Raw genomic sequence first — 23,249 nt, 5'->3', positions numbered from 1 at the left:
CAACACTTCAACACTATTTTATTTTTCTTATTAATATAAGAAGGCAGGAATGTCAGGCCTCTGAGCCCAAGCCAAGCCATCGCATCCCCTGTAACTTGTACGTATACGCCCAGATGGCCTGAAGTAACTGAAGAATCACAAAAGAAGTGCAAACGCCCTGCCCCGCCTTAAATGATGACATTCCACCACAAAAGTGAAAATGGCCCATCCTTGCCTTAAGTGATGAGATTATCTTGTGAAATTCCTTTTCCTGGCTCATCTTGGCTCAAAAGCTCCCCTACTGAGCACCTTGTGACCCCCACTCCTGCCCGCCACAGAACAACCCCCCTTTGTAATTTTCCTTTATGTACCCAAATGCTATAAAACGGCCCCACCCTTATCTCCATTCGCTGACTCTCTTTTCGGACTCAGCCTGCCTGCACCCAGGTGATTAAAAAGCTTTATTGTTCACACAAAGCCTGTTTGGTGGTCTCCTCACACGGACGTGCATGACAACCTCTACTTGCCAAAGTTTATGTAAAATGGAAATAATATGGTCTTTGTGCACCTTTACAAGGTCAACCTGCAAACTATAGAGTTCCTAAGTCCTCTTTTTCTCTATTTTTTTTTTCCTTTTCTGCCTGCTCTAAATCTGCTGTTACTTTTCTATTAAGATAAAAACAAGTTCTTTTAGCAAGCCAGTGAATTTGTATTTACCTCGTGGCTAAAAGCTCTGAAGTAAAAGCTATAGAATCTCTGTGTGTGTGTGTGTATTTAAAAGACCTTTATAATTTCTATAATTTTATGTTTAATTGGCAATTAAATGTTTTCATTTCCTTCTAGCACATCAAACTTTTTCTCTCTGCATCTTATAATATAAATTTTGCTATTTGACTTTCACCCAAGTTGTTTCCTTTAACATGCAAATTTAAGGCTATTTAGCTGACGACTGCCCAGGGTTGTGAAACAGGTTATCAAGAATCAGAAAATCTGAGATAGGAAAAAACAAAAAAAAAGGTTTTTATGAATCTATAAAATGTACTTCCATCTGCATGCCTAATACGTCTATGTATTTACATGTTGTGTACACAATGTTTCACTACTAAAAATATGTAAAAGAGCTCTAATTGACTTTAAAAATAAAAGCGCTTAAACCAGGTATTAAAAAGGAAAAGACTAGTCAAATGCTTTTTTGAGTTTATGTAACTTAAGCAAAATCTTTAATAAATAAGCTAGCTTTAAAATTAGTGGTAAAGTAACATTAGAAATGTCCTAAGAATTGCCAGCATACATTTTGTTTGCATTTATTAATCAAGTAATTTCATACTTATCCCTGACAAATACTATAAGGTGTCAAAATTTGGCAAAGGGTTTATAAAACCATAAACCCAGCCCAAGACAGAATGACCTTTGCTCTGTAATCTTTAACAAATAAGATATTAATATTGGTTTAATGATAATACCTACATCTTGAATTATTTAGAAAGATTACCATAACTTCTAATCGTGTGGCTTTAAGCAGTCTAGTCCACAGGCAGTAAGGAGATTTGTTTTGGGAAAGAACTGTTATCGTCTTTGTTTCAAAGCTAAACTATTAACAAAGTACCTCCCAAAGTTACTTTTGCCTATGCCCAGGAATGAACAAGGACAGCTTGGAGGTTAGAAGCAGGGTGGAATCAGTTAGGTCATATCTTTTTCACTGTCTCAGTTATAATTTTGCTATGGCAGTTTCATAACTTTAAATCATGACTATCGCAGTTTTCATATGTCACATAGATAAAATAATTAGGTAAATGTAATGGGATAAATACTTGTAGACAAGCTTGTCATAATTTAGAATCTAAGGTTATATTAAATTCAATAATTGATATTTCATTATTTGAGTATTTTCCAATAAGTTTATATTGTAGAAAAACATTCTTGGTAAAAATAAAAGAGTGCGTCCTTTTAAAAAAACAGTGAACAAGTTTTGTCTAATTCAGTTTAAAGGCTATACATAAAACAAGGTAAAAGGAACCAGGAAATAACAGAAATGTAAAGAAAGTTATAAAAATAAAGAGGTTTTTTTGTGTTAAGAAAGCTTAAAGAGAATAATTTTATAAGAGAAAAAAATCTTTGGTCAGGCACAGCGGCTCACGTCTGTAATCCAACACTTTGGGAGGCTGAGGTGGGTGGATCCCAGGATATTAGGTCCCAGGAGACCAGCCTGGCCAACATGGCGAAAGCCATCTCTACTAAAAATACAAAAATTAGCTAGGCATGGTGCTGTGTACCTGTAATCCAGCTACTCAGGAGACTGAGGCAGGAGAATCGCTTGAACCCAGGAAGTGGAGCCTGGGCAACAAAGCAAGACTCTGGAAAAAAAAAAAAAAAAAGAATTTCATATGATAAATTTAGTCCTAAAACAAAATGACTGGTTGTTTAAGAAGGAGGGATTTTCAGGACAAACCAGAAAGTCCAAGCACATCAAGAACAATTGGTGTAAATCACAATAAGAGATTTTAAAAAAAACAAACAAACTTGTATATGATCAAGTTCTCATATTGTTTTGGTTTGCATGGGAATAAAAAACTAAGATTAAGTTTTTTTTTAAATTAAGGTTATTACATCCATGTATCTTTCTGTATGTGCTCCTAAAGTACTTGTGACATTAAGTTACAGGGTTTTGATTCTTGGGTCTAAAAGGACAAGTCCCGCTAAATCTTAACACTGACAGCAATTAAAGCCTTATCTCCAGGCCCCATAGAAGATGCTAATCAAAATAAACTGCATCCCTGAGACACAGGGCCAGAAATCAAAGCCATTCAACTCTTCAAGGCCCAGGGACTATTGTGAAAGAGGTTGGTGTGTGGGATTTTAAGGGCTGATTTTAAGAGAGAAAGTAAGTTCAGTTTCTCTATAAATTAACCAAGGTCAAAGGCACACTGATGTAAGACCAGTATATGGGCCCCTGTGTCAGATTAACAAGGTTTTCTTGAAGCATTAACCAACTCCTTAATAAAGGTTATAAAAGACATTTAGAAGCTGTATCGCTATATCTTATGGTCAAAATTAAAATTTCATAGTTTATAAAATTTTGAAAAATAAATATAATTGACATCATGCTGTTTTAATTAGGGTTTGTTTGGAAAATTATGTCTCCTTTCTCAAAGAATGAAGATTTTTGCCTCTTTTTTTTTGAAATCCTTGAGTGATCACTTTGGTTAAATGAATGACTTATTTTACAATGACCTATGATCCTATTTCATGATATCAAGTCTTTTAAACCTTTGATATTTTATAAGCTTTCCAAAATCAATTTATAAACTGTCTTTTCCTGACCTAATTAATCCTTTAAGATATTAGCTCCCCTAAAGTCCAAAAATGACATAATTTGGCTTATTTGGTATAAAAATTAGATAGGAAGCATTGCCAAATATGAAATGATGTTTGGTTTTCTTTGGGCTGTATTTGTATAAATGTTATTGGTATGTGTTCCAAAATGATGGGAAACTCCTAAAATTCTGATATAACTTATGTACATTATCAGTAGTTATAATTGTTGTTAAATTATTGTGTGCCACAGAGGTAACATATTTCTTTGTCCATTGTGTCTCTGATTATGGTTGCCCTAAAATTTTTGTCATCCATGGACAATTGTTGTCTTGTTTTGGTCCTTTTTAGGTGGTTCTATAATCAACTATGGAACTTTAACAGGTGTTCTTAAATGCAGGTTTCTGGTAACTTTGCAGATTGTGACATTACAACACAGGGGGAAAAAAAACTTTCAGGATTCTCATGGAGAGCTGAAATGTTCATGACTATCAAGAAGAACAGGAGTTAACTCCATAAACTGAACTGACAGGAGACTAAAGCAATCATTTTAACTCTTGCTTTAAATGTTGCTTATCCTTTGTTTTCTAGAGTCTTGAAACTTTTCTTTTGAGCTACTGACGGCTTTTAAGAGTTTAGTATACTCCTATGAACAAAATTTTGAGCATATTTGTTTTTTACTACCTGATTTCTCCAGAATTTGGAAATATTTGTGATTATTCTTAACTTATGGTAATACAGTTATTTGCACAAGTGCAATAACAATCTGTTTTAATTTGTAACAGGACACAATTGGAGAAGTTGGTTATTTTACCAAGGCTTTGACTGAAATGGTGTGCTTTCCTTTAAGGAATCAAACGTGACTTATGGAACCAATAAAGCCCTTGGAAAAACTGGCCTCATATTTTGTGTACATAGTGCCTGTACAGGGTTTCTGACCTGTGCTAAGTGAAGAATGTCACTTTCTGACAGGCCCAGAGGCCTCAGGTTTATCTTGGAACCTCAAGAGGAGAGAAAATTCACCCAACTCATAGGTATTTGATTGCATAAACCCATGGCTGGGCTCGGCTTATAAAAGTCTTATCTGAGATTCCTCCTATGAAAGTCCAACAAAGCCAGTTTAAAAGCTTATGTAAAAAATTTCTTGTTGCATTGTATAGAAAAATTAGGCCAAGTATAATAAAGCAAACCAGATGTACCATGATTTGTCTTTAGTAAAAATGGGAAACTGGAGAGAAAAATTACATTTCAAAACTATAGTAGACCTGTTGTTAGATTCTAGTCTTTCCTAATGTTTTCTCAATGTTTATTATTTTCTACAGTTCGGACCAAATTCTAATTTTTCTTGGCTACAAGTCTTCAAAATAATGTTTTCAATTTTCTTCCTTCTTTTTTGCCCTATTTTTCCTAATTTGGAGTCACTGAAAACTAACTTGTGCTTTCTTAAAGCCCTGTGAACTGAAGCCAGACAACTTAAACTTCAGAAGAAAATAACAGCAACCTGTTTACATACCTAAGCCACTTTCATACCTACCTACTGATATATGGACTTCAGAGTAATATAGCCTATATCAATTTTTCCAGGATTGTTCTTTTGTTTGTTGTTGTTTTTCTCCCTTTTTCCCCCATTTCCTGTTCACAGGACATGAGACTTCACAATCTGCTAAAAATGAGCTTTTGGGACCTAACCCATCTAGGAATAAACTGTCCTAGCCATGAGAGATCAGATAAAACCCGAGACCAGAGACTCATTTTCTTCTAAAATGTTTTCTCCAAAAGATTTTTAAAAAAGAAATGGGGGAAACGTAAAAGGAAAATATCTTGGGTCCCAAAATTACTAAGCTAAGGCAGAATTCAAGCTGGGAACTGCTCAAGACAAACCTACCTCCCATTCTATTCAATGTCATCCTCTGCTCGCTGATATAGATGCATATTCTGATTGCTTCCTTTGGAAAGGCTTATCAGAAACTCAAAAGAATGCAACCATTTGTCTCTCACCTATCTGTGACCTAGAAGCCCCCTCCCTGCTTCAAGTTGTCCCCGCCTTTCTGGACGGAACCAACGTACATATATTGATTGATGTCTCATGCCTCCCTAAAATGTATAAAACTAAGCTGTGCCCTGAACACCTTAGGCACATGTTGTCAGTACTTCCTGGGGCTGTATCACGGGCACGCATCCTGAACCTTGGCACAATAAACTTTCTAAATTAACTGAGACCTGTCTCAAATTCTCAGGTTCACATACTCATATGAGTAACTGACTACTAGATAGCTCTAGTCTAACAGCCATCTCAAAGTGAATAGATGGACAATAAAATAATCTCACATTAACTCATAAAACAGTTCTTCCTCTATTTAAGAAGAACAAACAACTACCTTGAAAATTGGAGACAAGTTGAAAGCAGAGAATCACAACTTACTGGGGGCAGAAAATGCCACTGAAGCTAGCAACTTAAAAGGCAACTAGCTAACTACTGAAGACTTGAGTATAGACTAACTTCAGAGAGAAAATATTCTGGGGGGCCCCTACACTTTCATGAGCTTTACCTCTATGTGGCCACAAAGTTCTCAGGATGAAGATTAAAGAAAAATTTCCTCATGGTTCTAGCAGGTGGATAGGAAGTAACCATTCTAAAATACACCTACAATGTTATGTTCTCCTTAACAAACACCTGCACTCAAGGACAACTACTTTACCAGAGCCTAACTAGAGTTTTATCAGGGTCTAACTGACATGGGGGAAAGGAAATACCCAACTCTGGCCCCCATTAGCCATCTTTTCCCCCTCAAAGAAAAAATGTACTGAAAAGCACTTGTCAAGGTCTCATCTCAGGGACAAAGGCCCATTAAAACACTAAGAGCTAATCATAGGATTGTCAAACCCTTCCCCTCCCCCTACATCTTCCCACTGATAGGAATAGGAAGCAGGGAAATTCTGGGCAGAAGAGGGCAGGTCCTTGGCAAGGGCCCCACCCTCAAGCCTGGAATCATGGCCCAAAGTAAGAACATACATCTGTGTTTTCCTGCTTGAATGCTGCCTTTTCCAAAATCACCCATGGCCCACTCTGCCCCACTATCCTGTGCCCATAAAAACCTCAGGCTCAGCCGGCAGAAAGAGAAGCAGCTGGACGTTGGAAACTATGGTTGGACGTCAGAGAGAAGTGGCTTGACTTCAGAGGGACAGCTTGATGGTGTATCTTTGAAGAGGAATCTGGCTGGGAATGGCTGAACTTTAGGGGAAGATTACCTTCCTGTTCCGTCCCTTTTCCAGCTCCTCTTCCCACTGAGAACCACTTTTATCACAATAAAATCCCTTGCATTTACCAGCTTCAACTCTCATACAACCTCATTCCTCCTGGACACTGGACAAGAACTCAGGTGCCATTGAGTGTGGGTGCAAAAGGCTGTCATGCTGATCCTCCACTGAGCTGTTAACACTTGTAGACAGCAAAGCTAAAAGGGCACTGTAACACATCCTCTGGGGTTTCAGAGGTCGTGGGTGCCCTCCCCTAGATACTGCTGGGGAGCGAGTATGCAGTTCACTCTTGAAGGCGCCCAAAAGCACTCACTCTGGCTCCTCCATTCACGCACCTGTGCTCCACCTCCCTTGAGGGGTGGAGCAGCGAGTGAGTGGAGTTTGCCCCTGCCAGTGCCTGTGCACTCCAGTTCCCACCTGTGAAGGAGTCACTATCCTGTTTCACCACCACATCTACAGGGCTCCTGTATAATAGTGGGATTACAATGGAAAGAACTGCAAGGCTGACTTTATTTAAGATGTCCCTAGGGAAATTTTAAGAGACAGAAACAAGGACAGTAGAGGAAAATGATGCCTTACACACTTACAACTAAACAGTAAACATAGCCTAATTCCTAGCCACACAAACATAAAACACCACCAGCCTATTTAATCTCAGTTCACATTACCTATACAATATGTTCAGCTCTCAACAAAAAATTGTAAGGCATATCAAAAGGTAAAAAAAAAGTGTGAAGAGACAAAGCAAGTATCAGAACCACACTCGGATGTGACAGATATTTTGCAACTGTAAGACTGTGAATTTAAAATACTTACGATTAATATGGTATGGGTTCTAATGGAAAAAGTGGATAATATTCAAGAACAGGTGAGTAATGTAAGCAGAGATACAAACATTAAATAAAAATCAAAAGGAAACATGAACATGTAAGGAATATAAAGGCACTGGACAGAGAAATAGGATGAAGGGTTGAAGAATCAGCAGTTGTTTTTATTGCCATGGTAGACTTGTTCAATATTGTAAAGCTAAAGGCAAGGATCTAACACAGGAAAAGAGAAAGTGGAAAATTGACAAATATTTGCTTCATGAGACCCTTCCCAAGGTCAGGATTAAGTCCTAAAAGGAGGAAGATGAGAAATAACAAATTAGGCCAAACCAAAAGGTTGTAAACTTGTCTGTGAAACTTCGTTTTAATTAGATAACATGGCTACTGCAAAAAATAAAGGTTATACTACTTCCCATCTCCCACCCCATTCTTTCCTCAATAATGTTATGAAATTGTCAACATTTAAGAAACTCCCAAAGGAATTTTTCTTACACCCCATGAGTTGGATAGTTTTTGTATTTTTCAATTTCATAAATTCAATTTCATTTTACCTTAAAATTTCCATACCTGAAGGTGAAAACAAAAACCATACAAGATAAGCAGTAACCAAAGTTACTGAAGTAAATATTCATTCAGCACATATTTATTTAGCACCTTCTTCATTCTAGGCAATGGATACCGTAGTGAACAAAACAGAAATCTTTGCCCTTTTGGAGTACTATCCTTAGGTGAAGACGGATTAATAAGCAGGTATACTATAAACTTGCAGAAAAACTTTTTTTTTTGAGATGGAATCTCACTCTGTCGACCAGGCTGGAATACAATGGCAGTGATCATGGATCACTACAGCATCACCTTCCTAGTCTCAAGTAAACTTCCCACCTCAGTCTCCCAAGTAGCTGGGACTACAGGCATATGCCACCACACCTGGCTCAATTTTTTGTAGAGATAGGGATTTGCCATGTTCCCCAGGCTGATTGTGAACTTCCAAGCTCAAGCAATTTGCCCACTTCAGCCTCATAAAGCAGTGGAATTACATGCATAAGCCATTGCGCCTGGCAGGAATAAATTTTATGGAAAAATTCAAGCATAGGTGAGGGATTGAAGAGTTCCAAGGGTGAAGTATTATTACTTTATATTACTTTGGAGCACAGGCTCCAAAGGGGGAACATAGTGTGCCTCATGTACTGTGGAACAACACGGAATGTAATTAGGCAAAGGGAAGAGTCCATAGTGAGATCCTCTGGGGTCCTGTAAAGAGTTTTACTGAGTGAAATGGAAAAAACTTGAGAAATGTTTCGGGCAGAACCACATTGATTACTACCCGGAGGGTGTTGGCAAGGAGACTATTTAGGTGGGTATCACAATGTAACACAGTGATTTACATGGGAGTGGTAGTCTGGATTTATTTGGCAGGTAGAAATGGTAAAATTGCTTATGGAGTGAGGTATAAGATGGAAGTCAAGGGTAATCCCAAGGTTTTTCACCTGAGTAATTAAAGAGTGGAATTTGCCATTTACTAAAATGAGAAAGATGGCAGTTAATTAGAAAAGAGAGAAAATATTATACACTTAGTTGTAGATGTGAATTTTGAGATGTTTATTAACTTATAAGTGCAGGTGTTTTTTCTTAAAGTCTGTTTTCTTGGGAGAGGTCTTAGCCAGAGATGAACATTTGTGAATCATCATTATAGGTGATACTTAAAGACATTAGAGTGAAGAGGTCTATGGACTGACCCAGCAACACCAATACAGTCCTGGATCGTCAGCTATGAACCACATATACAATGGTGATCTGGTAGCAGAGCTGAAAAATTCCTATTGCCTAACAACATTGTAGCTGTCACAACATTCAAGCACAAGACATTACCTTTTCTATGTTTACATACACAAATACTTAGCATTGTGTTACAATTGCCTACAGTATTCAGTACAGTAACATGCTGCAGGTTGGTAGCCTAGAAGCAACAAATGTATTTTCATCATTATGCAAACACCATTTAGTGTACTTACACAAATCTCGATGTATAGCCTACTACAGCCTAGGTGTACAGCCTACTATACGCTTGTAGCCTAGGTGTATAGTAGCCCATACATCATCTACGTTTGTGTAAGTACACTAGAAGATATTTGCAAAACGCTGAAATTGCCTAACAAGGTATTTCTCAGAAGGGTCACCATCGATGCATGATTGTATTTAGTTATGATAGTGAGGAACAGATACCAGCAAAGGATCTGGAAAAGGAGAAACCATGAACCAAGACAAGAACTAGGAAGAGTGGTTTCTCAGAACCCAAATACAGCTTTTCAAAGCTCAAGAAGTAACAAACTAGACCAACGCTGCTTCATTTAACAAAGAATGAAACTGTGGATCAGCCATTGTATTTGGCTGCATGGCTATTGTTGACTTTCATAGAAGCTGTTTTGGTGGAGCGGTAGGATGGACAAAAGCGTGAGTACCATACTGAAGAGAGAATGCAAGGTTGTCTCCCAAGAACTCTCAACAAGTTCCGCTGAAGAAAGATTAGCTGAGGTGGAGGAGATTGGAGAGGGGAAGAGAAAACAAATAATTAAGGAACTTTGGAGGAACTTAGTGGACAGTATTATGGGCAGTACTAAGGAACCATTTAAAGACAAGTCCACATAGCTGTGTGCTTTTCTCCAGTCTTGTTCAACTGATGCATAACAGTAGAATGCTGGAAGCAGGAATTAGTTTTAAGGTAAGACGGTATTGAGGAGAGGACAATAAAATACCTCTACTACAGAGCACAGCAATGTTTGGCCTGGTGGCTCACAGAAGCTGAGGCTCTTGAACGTCTGGGCACAGCATGAAGGCATCAAGCTTGAGAGACTGCAGGCCTTAACAAACTAGAAGTGCTAGGAGGAAGGATGGTTCTAAACAAACCAGGTTTTTTCTCACAGAGCAAGCACAGCAGTAGAGATTTTATTTTTTAGACAGAGTCTCGCTCTGTTGCTCAGGCAGCAATGGCACGATCTCGGCTCACTGCAACCTCCGTCTCCCGGGTTCAAGCAATTGCCTCAGCCTCCCAAGTAGCTGGGATTACAGGCATGTGCCACCAGGCCCGGCTAACTTTTTGTATTTTTAGTAGAGACCGGGTTTCACCATGTTAGCCAGCCTGGACTCGAACTCCTGACCTCAGATGATCCAACCGCCTCAGCTTCCCAAAGTGCTGGGAATTACAGGCGTGGGCCACCGCGCTTGGCCCAGTAGAGATTTTTTTAAAGACTGTGGTAGGTCGATAAAGGAGCCATTTGTCGCCTGGGCGCTTCGAGGTCTAGAGACTGAACCCAGTTGGGGTACGGCCCTTTCCAAATCCAGAAATACCTATTAATAGAAGGGCTCCCTCCGGGACCCAGGGGGATGGACTACGGTTTTAACGCCGGAACTTACAACCTGAAGTTCTGCTGCTTGTGACTGCCTGCCGGAGAGACTGGCATGGTGGCGACCAGCTGGGGAGTGGTCCACCACCCCTTTTCTGGCCGCCTCTGAAGTCCCTGTACCTCCAAGCCCCTGCGTTGGCGGCTCGGGCCGAGGCTCCGGAATGTTTGCCGGGCGTCATGGCGACGGTGGAACTCTGGCTCAACAAGCGGCCGCGCGGTTGGCTGGCGACACGAGGCCGAGGAGGAGGGCGGAGGCGGAGGGGAGGGCAGAGGGTTGGTGGAGCAGGAGGAAGCTCCGGACGACGACTAGAAGAAGGAGGCGGGCGGCCCGGGCCTCAGGCCCCTCCCAGGCTCTGAGTCTCCCGGCTGCAGGCGGATGGATGGGGCTTCTTCAGGCGGTGGCGGCAGCAGCGAAGGTGGCGGCGGCAGCAGCGGCAGCGGCTGTAAGTGCAGCCTCCACAAGCCATCTCTTCCCTTCTGTTCCAGTTTGGGATGAGGGGCTCCTGAGGTGTCCTCAGTCCCCTTTCTCTCCTTCCCCTCCCCCACAGCAGTGTACCGTCCGGAAGACCCTTAACTTCCGGGGAGGGGCTGCCTCAGAACGCGCCTGGCTTGCTCGCCGCCGGCGGACGAAGGCGCATGCGCAGCTCCCTCCCCGCCACCGCCCACTGCCTCCCAGCGCCGCCTTTTTGCCTTCGCGGTGGCGGCGGCGCGCTGGGAATCCGCTGCGGAGTGAGTTCGCCTCGCCCCATTCGCTTCGGTCCCTGATCCCAGTCGGGGTGGGGCTAAGCTGACCACCCCGCTGTGGCTCCGCCTCTTTCTCCTGTATTTCCCTCACTTGTGTCCCAGTCCCAGGAGGCTCCCGCTTGCACTGCAGCCTTTATGGTGAGCAGCGCCCTGGGCCAACCTGCCCTTTTTGGATGGAGTCAGGGAGGGAGGAGAGACTCGAATAGGGTATTACTGTGAGGAAATGAGGTCCTCCTAGCGTGTGGGAGGATCCCTTGGGACAGATGCTTGCCGCTCTTTAGTCTTGTTCTTTCAGCTTGTAGTGGCTAGGTCCCTGGCCTGGAGCCTATCTGTGTGGTCCCTGCATGCTGTGTGACCTTGAGCGAGTCACTATCCCTCTCTGGGCTTCGGTTTTCCCTATTTAAAGCTTCCTCCAACGCTAGAATTCTGTATTTCGGCAGAAGAACTTACGTAATTACAGATTGACTTGGCTATTGAGGCCGCTTCACCGAGATGACCGGGAGTTGACTGAATCTTCTTCACTCACGGGTGGAATGAGGCGACGTATTTACTGGGTCGCTTTTATTCCTTTACCATTGGTTGCAAATTGCATGACTTAAGGCTCATTAAATGTTTTTCTAAAATTGTGATGGGATCCTTGTCCTAATTCCCGACCATCTTTTTAAACATGTGAAACAGGGTAGATGGTGAGCTTGTATCTCGTTTCTGTCTCCTTACTACTGAGGCTCTCTTTCCTTTGATCCAGATGGTGTGGTCGCTCGATTCTCCCAGTGCCTGGCTGAGTTTCGGACGTGGTTAAGAACCAACTGGTTGAGGTTCAATGCAGACAAGACGGATGTGATGCTGGTAGGCAGGGGTACGCTTGGAGATTAGGGGAGGGAAAAGCCAAACTCCCTCAAGTAATGTGAGATTATATTACTCTTCTTATATGTTCCAGTGTTTGAGAACTGATGGGCCAAAAATTTCCAGAATTTGGGTGAGATAAAAATAACATGTCATCAATGTAAGAACCATAAACATACAGTTTGTAATATGCTGATAAAATGGGGCCACTGGATACAACTGTGTAAAACTTATGAAAAGAAAATCCAAAACTGTTATTTGAAGAACCAAAGCCTACATAAGTGTTTTAGAGTGGCATTAATAATAAAAAATGAGACTAATGAAAAGATGATGCTGATTGTCACTATAGATGTGGGGCTTCTAAATGTAATAGGCTAAGTTTTTTAGATTTAGGTATTTTCAACCAAATTAGTAATTATCCATACAATTTTACCACCACATCATAAAGACATAGTGTAGGCTGTTGCTTTTAAATAAAAATTTCAGGAAATAGTTTATAAACTAATCTCAAAAGAGACTCATGGACCCTGAAAATTGTTAGATACAGAATTTTTTAGTTTTGGATGTGTTGTATTAATCTATTTCAATCAGCTAACCCCAGAGTCTAAACTGTTATAAATACAGTATTTTCTTGGTGCATTCTGAGAGGTACCTTTTTGGATTGCATAACAGGTTTATATATGATATATATATATGTTACTTGTATTTGAATCAGGTGTTGGTACTGAATAAAAGGTTATATTTCTTAGGTATATGTAAATTGCTGAAGAAGTTTGTTCATTGGTTCGTTTAAGGTACTGGTTGAAGTAAGATTGTGATACTAAATGCTTTTGTTAAAAGCATAATAATAACTGAGGGGTTTGTGTGTGCGTGCGCCTTATAGCCTCTATAGAATTGTTTAATAATTTTGAATGGAAGATTCAGTAAATTGCTTACAAATGATTTATCAATATAATAGCAGTTTTGAGTAGCTTAATGTCATAAAAATTAATGTTAGTTTGCCCGAAAATAAGGCAGCTTTTAGGTGGGCAATAGGAGCTGAAGAGGCATTTATTCAGGCTTTCTATAGTGGTTTTTTGTTTTGGGACATTAATCACAAACCTCACATAAAATTGGAATTCACCACACTTTTTTAGTTTAAAGATTTTATACACAATTTCAACAGAACTACTGTTTTGGATATCACATTAATAAATAACAAGGTGTAATTAAGCAGACACAATTAATGGTGCATTTTCTCATGCCTTTAGCTCTGTCATGTCCTATTTTCAACTCTTCTAGTATGAATAGGCTTTAAAAATAATTTTTTTGTTAACCCAAGTATAAATATTAACTGTTTGCATTTGGATACAAAGAAGGTATCTGTTGAATTAATCCAAAGTGCTGAAGAACTAAGGGTAATGGATGGAAACAACAAGGAGGTAGATTCTGGCATAATAAAAGAATGTTTTAAACATTTGAACTTTTTTTGAAAAGAGGAGCCTTTTTATGAGATGTAGTGAGTCACTGGAGGTGTTTAAACATAGGCAGAAAGCCTGGTAGTAGAAGCATGATGAGAGATTACTATTTTGACAGAGTAGAGACTTGACTAAAAGATCTCTAAGGTCCCATCCAACACTAAAATTCTGTGACTAGTGAATAGTTAATTTTTATATATTTAATACTGAAGAGGGTAAGTAAGCATTTTGAGAAAGACTTTTCATTCCCTAAGGTGGCTCCTGAAAATTTTACAGTTAAGTGTATCACTAAAATAAAATAATAGTGGAAGTATACTGAATTCAGTGGTAATGTGTTACCTATGAATTGCAGTATTAGAGCTGTTTCTTTTTAATAATATCTGAACCTAAAAAGACCCACTGAATCCACATTTATAAAAAGGGGAAGGAGAAAAATGTAGAGATTTTCTTCCCTCAATAATAATAATACCATTTAAATCTAGTAATATTGACACACAATATTAATAAACTTAAAAAATTATTTAGGCCGGGCGCATTGGCTCACGCCTGTCATCCCAGCACTTTGGGAGGTTGAGGCGGGTGGATCACAAGGTCAGGAGACCGAGACCATCCTGGCTAACAAGGTGAAACCCCGTCTCTACTAAAAATACAAAAAACCAAAATTAGCCGCGCGTGGTGGCGGGTGCCTGTAGTCCCAGCTACTCAGGAGGCTGAGGCCGGAGAATGACGTGAACCCGGGAGGCGGAGCTTGCAATGAGCCGAGATCGCGCCACTGCACTCCAGCCTGGGCAGCAGAGCCAGACTCCGTCTCAAAAAAAAAAAAAAAAAAAAAATTATTTAACAGTAAGATAGATACCCATTCAGAAATGTTTCAGACTTCATTTTCCTGACAATTTTAGGATTCATTCAGTAGTACTAGACTGTGATCCCCTGCTCTTTATCACAGTTGGGATTTCTGTTGGTAATTTAACTGAAGAATCAAAGATTCAGTGTACTTAGGCAAGCAAGTTATTCCTGTACCTTGTATTTTAACACTTTTAATTTTCCTTTGGTAGGCAAATTTCATAAATTAGCTTTCATATTTTAATGGAAAACCCTCCTTCATCTCCATGGTATAAAGCCTGAGTTTGTACCTCTAGGCCCCTAATTGTGTCTGTACCCACCTCAGGTCCATGTACATCCATTATTCTTTGCCTTCAGCTCTTTTCATTAAGTGTATTGATTGAAAACTATTCGGATATGAGCTGACACTTTTAAAAAGTCATTTTTATTTCAAGTCCAAAGCACTGACATAATTCAACAGGGTAACTCTTAGAAACTATATACCTCTGCTAAAATACTTATTCCCCCAAGGAATCCTGAAAAACACTTTTACATAAGTTTTCTAAAAAATAAAATGAAAATACTGTACAGTACAGTTAATGGTAAAAATTGTTTGTAGATTTGGGAACCTTAAAGTTTTCCTTTCTCTTCTTTCCCTTGCTTTTCTTTCAGTAGAAAATGTGCATCAGATGTTTATGTTTAATTGGTTTACAGACTGTCTGTGGACTCTTTTCCTGTCAAATTACCAGGTAATGTCCTTTCACTTAGCAGCTACTTCATATATCTGTAAATGCAGTTTATTCATGCACAGATTATTATTGGACATAGCAGTTTCAAATTAACGTTGAATCTTTGGAAATAGGAAAATGCTTGATAGAGTCTAGAATTTTAAGGGAATATAAATAATTTAATAGCCTCCCCTATATTGCATTATAAGTTAAGTATAAACTTTAAGAAAAATTGTATATGTACACATTTATGCAATATATTGTAGCATTGGTTCACATTATTTGGAGGGAATGAATAATTCTCATATTTAAATGGTTGATTTTGGTAGCCACTTTTGAAACTGCATTAAGAGGAACCCTTGAAGATTAGGAAAAAAAAACTCAGTCTTTCAAAATAAAGACTTTAAAACTGGTTTAGTAAAATATGTTAGTGACTGTTTTAATGTCACCTTTGTGTTATTCAGTATCTGCCTTAGTATAATGGAAGTGAAACATGTTAGTTACTTTGAAATCATTGGCTCTGGCCATCATCAGCATTGTCATCATGGCCAATTGGCAGCTGTAGGCCAACATATTAAAATAAACTTTCAAGTTACCAGCATTTCAGGCGTTGCAAATAAGTAGGTTCTCCCTCTATGGTACTAAATAGATGATATCCATAAAATAGTCAATTTTCAGTATTTTAAATTTTGTCTAGTTGTGCAAAATTCAACCAGTACATAACTCTGTTGCTACTGGCATGACAGAAATATGTGAGAAAACGCAAATGACATGAGGATGGCAGACTGCCTATCACAACCCCTTCCATTAATTTTTGCTCTGACCTCTTTAGAGATTTGGGGATATAGAATTTTACATTTCCTGTCGGGAATCTACTGATTGAGAAATATTTGTCAAGGCATAACCGCTTTCAAAGCACAATTCTTGCCGCTGTTGCATCACAGCAACATCCGTTTTTCAGCAAATGCATTTCAAAAACGACCTACATATAAAATATTACGTATTTTTCCTCTGCTGTGTCAATGCTGGATGTGGCTCCTTTGGCACTGTTCCTTGACCTCTCTGATCCGTAGACAACCCCCTCCGCCTGGAGTCGCGGATCAGCTGGAGCCAGAGAAGCGCCCCGCGCGGATGCCCACCTCTTCCCACACCCACCTTGACTCCGCCCCCTCCGCCCTTCCCGGGGAGGGCCGGCCGCGGGGCCGCGCGCGCGCCCTTGCTCCGGCGCGCGCTCGCTGGCCTTTTCCCTCCAGTCCAGCCCAGCCGGGGCGCCGCGAGGGGGCGGAGTGGGGTGTGGTGGGCGCGCTCGGGCGGCTCCTGCGCGTTCCCGCCGAGGCAGTGGCGGCGGGAGCGGCAGAGACGGCAGCGGCCGGAGTCCCGTTGCTGAGTCTCACATCCGGGTTCTGGCGGTGACCCAGCTGCGGCCGCCGCGGAGATGTGACCCGGCAGTACGGCAAATATGGCGGAGGTAAGGGAGCGAGCTCCCCCTCCCTGTCCCGGAGCCGGGCGCCCCCGGCCCTGGGCCGCGGAGGAGTGGAGTGGGCCTGGCCAGGAGAGGCCCGGCCCTGCTGGCGCCACTGCCCACCTGTTGTCTGGAACAGGCCATGCTCTGGGCGGGAGCTTCGCCTGGAACTTAGTTGGGATGGGTCCGGGGTTAGGAGGAAGCGGAGGCGTACTTGGACTTCGGGGGCAGTGTGAAGGGTAGTGCAGCGTAGTAGTGCGGGGCGAGGGGGAGGGGGCGCCCGCCGGGAAGGGGGGTCTGTGGCGCAACTTCGCCGGCCGGTGCTAGGGGCCAGGAGAGAAGCTGCTGCTTCCTCTTGCGAAGTTTTTTCCCTTCTTAACCGAGATGCTGTTGCGCCCTTCCGCGTCACCCCCATCCGTTTACGACTGACATCCAGTCTGTGTTGGTGGGGAAAACGTAAGGCTGACGGCCTTTGATTAACTCTGTAATTTTCATGATTGTGGTAAAATAAGCGTGGAGAAATTAACCTGGCCAGCCGCAGTCCAGCTCTCCAGGTTGGGGGGAGTCTGCCCATTTATCCAGACAGTTCCATCGCCCTCTTCCTAAGGTACAACCTCTGAGTTGCTTTTCCACCTCCCCCACCACCTTCACTTTCCAGGCTTCCCCCCCTTTCCAAATCAAGGCTACCTATTCTTTCTCTTCTAATTTTTCTTTCATTGGAGAAGCTTTTTCTTGTTTCTTTTTGCTTGTTTTATAGTAAACAAGTTCCCAAAACCCCTTTCTTTGATTTTACATATTTGGGCCGCATTTGGCGGGCATACAACTGCTGTTGATTTATCATTAATCGGAACTAAGTATATGCTGCTGGAACTTAAGTAACTGGAAGTTTAAACCTTTAAAATATCTGAAGTTTTGTGAGGATTTGTTTTGTTTCCTTTTTTCCTTACCCGTGGAACAATTTCGGTATTCTTTATCTCTGGGAGTTTGAGATGATATATCTGGATTTTATGTCTCTTTTGAAATAAGGCACTGTAAATTTTGATTGATAAGGCATTTCTCTTGTTTGAATTGCCATTTTCATGGTTTCACAGGCACCCCAAAACAGATTTAGGAAGGAGGGTGAGATTTTACTGTAGCAGTCAGGGCTGTTTGCTGCCAATATTCTTTTTAAAACGTTCATTATCTCTAATTTACAACTAAATTTAGATCTGAGATTTATTTTCATTTCTTTTGCTCTTGGTGGTTAAAGAATTGTATTTCCAGGCACACGAATTGGAGAACGTAGTACTTTGTTTCCCCAAAATGTGACTGTGTTTGTTCCAGTAGACTGACAATCGGTACCTGGATTTTAGTCCTAGTGAGGTTCTTATTCTTAAGCGTTACTTTCCTTCATGTTTAAGGAGTTGTGTGTAGCTGAATTTATACATTTTGTCAGTTAGTGTCTTCAGTGGACCCCTTTCAGTGAATATCTCATAAGCAGCAGTGTGCTACATAGATAACGTGGTTTCTTCTCTCATGATGTTGCTCAGGATGGTTTGAGCTTTAAGGTGTGTAGTCATACTAAGGCGAGGTATTACTGAAGGAAAATAGCTTATAGAGAGAAATTTAAGTTAAAAAAACAAATTTAAAATTTGTGTGTTTTTAAAAAACAAATTTTACTGCTAAGGGAACTAAAAATCTAGTATGTAAAAGAAATTATGTTAACTTTTTTGTTTTAAAAATTAAAGATTGCATTATTGTAAATTAAAGGAAAAAGATATTTTGATTCACTAGTCAGTCATTTCCTAATATTTTCTGATGTATGTTTTAGTTTTCTTAAATATTTTATCAGTTTGAGAATGGAATGTTTTGTAGGAACGCATGGATAGTTCAACTTCAAGAAGGAAATAACTGGAATTTCTTTTTTAGTGTTTATTTAATGACCTGATATCTTTAAACAATTTATCTTCTATATTCTTCAGTTACTTGTAGATAGTTTCATATATAGTGAATTGGGGAAGAGTTAGAGAACTTTCGTGATCTGTGTCTTACAAAAAAATCTAAGACGGGTGAAGAACTGAAAAGTACAATTGATTTATAATTTTCCTGCCCTCAATACTTGAATAATTACGATGAGTTTTGAGATCAGTGGTTTTAAAAAAAATTAGACGAAGGAGAAATGCTTGGTTGGCTTCTACTTTGAGCTCTCAGTAGATTCATTCTTTATGAAGCCAATATAAAGGCATGTGATGAAATAATCCAGATGCTGAATTATTGTGCTTTTGATCAAATAAATCTGAGGATTTAAGGATAGCTTGTGAAGTAACAGTAAGTGCAAAGCAACAGTATATATCTATTTGTTAAATCTGAGGAGGAAAACAGGTTATTGAAGTATGTCTCCAGAGAAAAATGTAGGTATTATGGTTCTGAGCTTTAAAAAAAAAAAAAAAAAAATTGTTGCTTCCTACAAGAACATGACCCTGACCATGTTTTTCCAGCAAAGCGTTTAATTCTTGAATACAAAGTGCTTTATATGTGAATAGGATATACTGATTTTTTATATTTGATCTGATTATCTTAGTCCATAATAGGAAGTATATATTGGTTCTTTAGTTATAACATTAAAGCCATATTTAATGTACTTATAATGAATGGCATATGCTCCCTTGCTTAATACTTTTTGGCAGTATTTCTCGTTGCTTATTATCCCTTAAAATTATTTACCAACCTTCTAAAAGGACGCTCTTCTACTCACACTTGAAGGAAATTACAGGATAGTTGCAGTTTTACTAACTGCAAAAATAAGAGGAAAATGAGAGAAAAAATAAGAGGAAGAAATAGTTGATCCTTTGGGTTTTATAAGGAATGTACTAGGGACCTTTGGGAGCGAACAATTTGTCTTTTATTTTAGCGTTTGTAATCATGTAAGGGACTTCCTTCTCAAGGAAAAACCATGGCACAATTCAAGACCTATCTTTTCACGTAGGCCACATTTCTGTGATATAGAGAGAGAAAAAAATAATGGATTTGCTTTTTGCTATTTAAGTATTTTAGTACTTTCACAGATGGTATATAATCTGTTTATTCACTTTCACACTTATCTATTATTTCTCTTTAAAATGAACTCCTTGCTTAGCATTTTTTGAGTGTGTTTGGATTTTGTTTTTTAAGGAAGGATTATGTTCAATGTTACTCATGAAAACGTTAATTTCTCCTCTAAGCAAAATGTGTTTCACTGCAGTGAATTTAAGCTTCAAATAATTCTCCACACTAGTAATGAAATTTTTTTTTTCATGTTTATACTTCAGAGCTATTAATATTTTAAAAGTAGTCGAGATCACCAGTGCGTGAGAGTCCTAAAAAGCTTAATTCAGTGGCAGTAAGAGTCAGGGTACTTGAATAGGTGGGAAAGGTTTGGTGGGAGAAATAAGTGAATTATTTTAAGATAATTCTGGTAAGTGAGACTAACAAGTTTTCTAAATAATTCAGAAATAAAACACTGCCATGGAAGCTTAAGCATGTCTTTATGAAAAGTAATCAGCTATCTAGAAATGCCTGCCTGACTTGACGTTTATTCAAAATTCATTGCAGTGATTAAATTGTTCAAGTACCTGTCATTGCTTGGGGCTCGTTCTGTTTGTCTTATTCTGTGGCTTAGAACAATAACTGTTGCTATGTAGGTATGAAATTCATAAAGTAGCACTCCAAAAAAGTGTTTCTGCAAATTTAGATTTTTTTCTTAACAGTCCTAGATTTTAAAAAATAAATTTAAACATATCCCATGCATTTAGCTACAAACTCCTTAGTAGTGTTAGGTTTCTAGAGCAATTTATAATAAAAGTACAGTTAGGTCTTGAAGAAAATCTAAATCTTTTGATCATAGAGAAAATGAAACTGAGCAGAGAGTTTACGTTGTTTGTCCTAGGTCGTGCAATTCGTCTATGGCACAATTTAGACTGGAACCCAGCCTTCTGTATTCCTAGTGCTTATTTCCTTTTTCTTTCTTTCCTTTTTTTTTGAGACAGGGTCGGTCTTTGTTGTCTAGGCTGGAGTGCAGTGGCAGGAATCATAGCTCACTACAACCTCAAACTCCTGGGTCAGGTGATCGATCCTTCCCTCACATCCTCTCAAGTAGCTGGGACTATAGGCATGTGCCATCACGCCCGGCTAACTTTTTATTTTTTGTGGAGACAGGGTCTCGCTATGTTGATCAGACTGGTCTCGAACTTCTGGCCTTAAGTGATACGCCTGTCTTGTGCTGGGATTATAAGCGTGTGCCACTGTTCCCGGTCCTTATTTTCTATGATATTATTTTACCTTCTGAATTATTACTACTGTAGTAAATTGCTAATTTTAGGTTAAGTACCTTCTTAAGCTTTTTATACCCCTGAATTCCTGAGAGTAACAACAAAGTTAAGTAACTTAATTTTATTGGAGGAGAGGATTGAGCCCTCTTCTCAATTGGGCCCTTGACATGGTAACCATCTTTCACCCTAAAGTAGGACCAGGATAACTCTTTCTAGGCTTCTAATCCCCATCTCCATTGCTCTGAGAATCTCTGACTTAGAGTCTACACAACTAAGAAGGTGATAGCAATACTTAAAGAAATGGTGGTGGAATTGGTTTGAGGAGAAAAATTTGTTCAGACAGTAATACTCTTTCAAAATGAGCTTTTGATTGCCGGGAATAAAAAAAATTCTAGTAATTCCTTCATGTTTCTATTATGTTGTTGTTGGGGTTTCTATTATGTTGTTGTTAGGGTATTTTTTGGTGAAAATAATGGTAATGTTGTAGTTAGTTATTTCTTTACTCTCAAATTATAGTTTTCTGTTGTATGGGACCATTTCCCACCATGTTCTAGAAAAATGTAAAAGAATTATTTCAGCAAACCTGAGGCATTGAATATTTGTTACAGCTATTAGCAATTTTATCAACTAAATCATACAAATATGTGCGTAAGGGTCAACTTGCTATAAAAGTTACTGGAGTTTGTTTTTAATTTGTTTTAGCCCATTGATACTCTGTATACAGTCTTTGTCTCTCTAGTGTTGTTTTCCATCTCAGATAAGATAAATACGTACCCTCAAAACACTGAATTTTTCAAAATTATGGCTTAAAAAATAGTAGCAAGTACTGGTTTTCTTAAAAATCAAAATTTAGAGGAAGAAAATGAAAATGTCTCATAATTCCACAAGAGTGACTTTCATTTTAAGAAAGAATGCATAGTGCATGAAAGTGGTTAGAAAATTTCAACAGTACAGAACGGTATTAAATGAAAAAAGCCTCTTCTCCCTGACCCCATTCCCTAGACGTAACTATTGTTAACAGGTTCTTGTATGTCCTTTTGAGGAAAAAAAAATTTATTCCATATTATTCCATATTCCAGCCCAGTTTACACGCTGTTCTACAGTTTTCTTTATACTGCTAATGTTTTTTGGCATTTATTCCTCTGTCAACACAAACAGGTATCTCGTTATTTTTAATGGAGTCATGGTGTTCTATTGTTTGGAGAACTATGTATGGAAGAACTGTGTATCATTTCTAATCAGCTAAGTGATGGACTTTAAATGTTTTCTAACTTTTTGCTACAAACAACTCTGTGGTAGTGAATGTTATATATCTATGTCTTGGTGTCTTTTTTTAAATCTATCAGTAGGATAAGTTCATGTTGGCAAAATGATATCCAGTGTGGTTGACATAACTTATTTCTACTGATAACATTATGAGTGCATTTTAAATATTTTTTAAAACCCAATTTTAAATCATCCTTCCTAAAAGTATTTTTTCTAAAAATAGGTATTGTTATAAATAAGCACTTACTTAGCTTTAGTTTTGTTTTGTTTTTGTTTTTTTGAGACGGAGTCTGTGTTGCCCAGGCTGGAGTGCCGTGGCACGATCTGGGCTCACTGCAATCTCTGCCTCCTGGGTTCAAGCAATTGTGCTTCAGCCTCCCAAGTAGCTGGGATTACAGGCACCTGTATTTTAGTGGAGACAGCATTTTGCCATGTTGACCAGGCTGGTCTCGAACCCCTGACCTAGGGTGATTTGCTTGCCTCAGCCTCCCAAAGTGCTAGGATTACAGGTGTGAGCCGCCGCACCTTCCTTAGTTTTGTTTTTCTCTCTCCTTTCTCCCTTCTAGTTTATGGTAGTAATTAATGGTAGATGTTGGGGATTTTCCTGGAAGGTATTGTTATAGTAACAGTTTCTAAAGACTGATAACAGTCTGACATGACAGATGACTACTTGCAGTCACATTTTAAACATAACTTTGAACTGATGAAAATCATTTCAAAAAGAAAAGAGAGCCCGGGCGCGGTGGCTCACACCTGTGATCTCAGCACTTTGGGAGGCCGAGGTGGGCGGATCACGAGGTCAGGAGATCGAGACCATCCTACCCAACATGGTGAAACCCCATCTCTACTAAAATACAAAAAATT

At 39.5% G+C, this 23,249-nt stretch overlaps 2 protein-coding genes across 13 annotated transcripts in view; one reads left to right on the top strand and one right to left on the bottom strand.

The window, feature by feature from the left end:
• Positions 1 to 11,116, bottom strand: part of DNAI4 (dynein axonemal intermediate chain 4) — a 105,498-nt gene extending 94,382 nt beyond the window's left edge. The window contains 2 exon segments of the mRNA XM_007978375.3: positions 10,788 to 10,872; positions 10,875 to 11,116. Coding sequence (XP_007976566.2) covers positions 10,788 to 10,872; positions 10,875 to 10,956 — 167 coding nt within the window. The 5' untranslated portion in view covers positions 10,957 to 11,116.
• MIER1 (MIER1 transcriptional regulator) overlaps positions 11,111 to 23,249 on the top strand; it is a 63,530-nt gene continuing 51,391 nt past the window's right edge. For 2 of the 12 annotated variants that reach the window (XM_073007217.1, XM_007978381.3), the window contains exons 1-3: positions 11,117 to 11,220; positions 12,267 to 12,367; positions 15,319 to 15,392. In XM_073007217.1, coding sequence (XP_072863318.1) covers positions 11,154 to 11,220; positions 12,267 to 12,367; positions 15,319 to 15,392 — 242 coding nt within the window. In that variant the 5' untranslated portion in view covers positions 11,117 to 11,153. The other 10 variants (XM_007978379.3, XM_007978387.3, XM_007978385.3 and 7 more) reach the window with 10 other exon arrangements.

The sequence above is a fragment of the Chlorocebus sabaeus genome, chromosome 20 (assembly GCF_047675955.1).
Source record: "Chlorocebus sabaeus isolate Y175 chromosome 20, mChlSab1.0.hap1, whole genome shotgun sequence".
In the NCBI taxonomy this organism is placed as follows: domain Eukaryota; kingdom Metazoa; phylum Chordata; class Mammalia; order Primates; family Cercopithecidae; genus Chlorocebus; species Chlorocebus sabaeus.
Note: the sequence above shows the minus strand (reverse complement) of the source record. Positions and strands in the feature narration are given on the sequence as shown.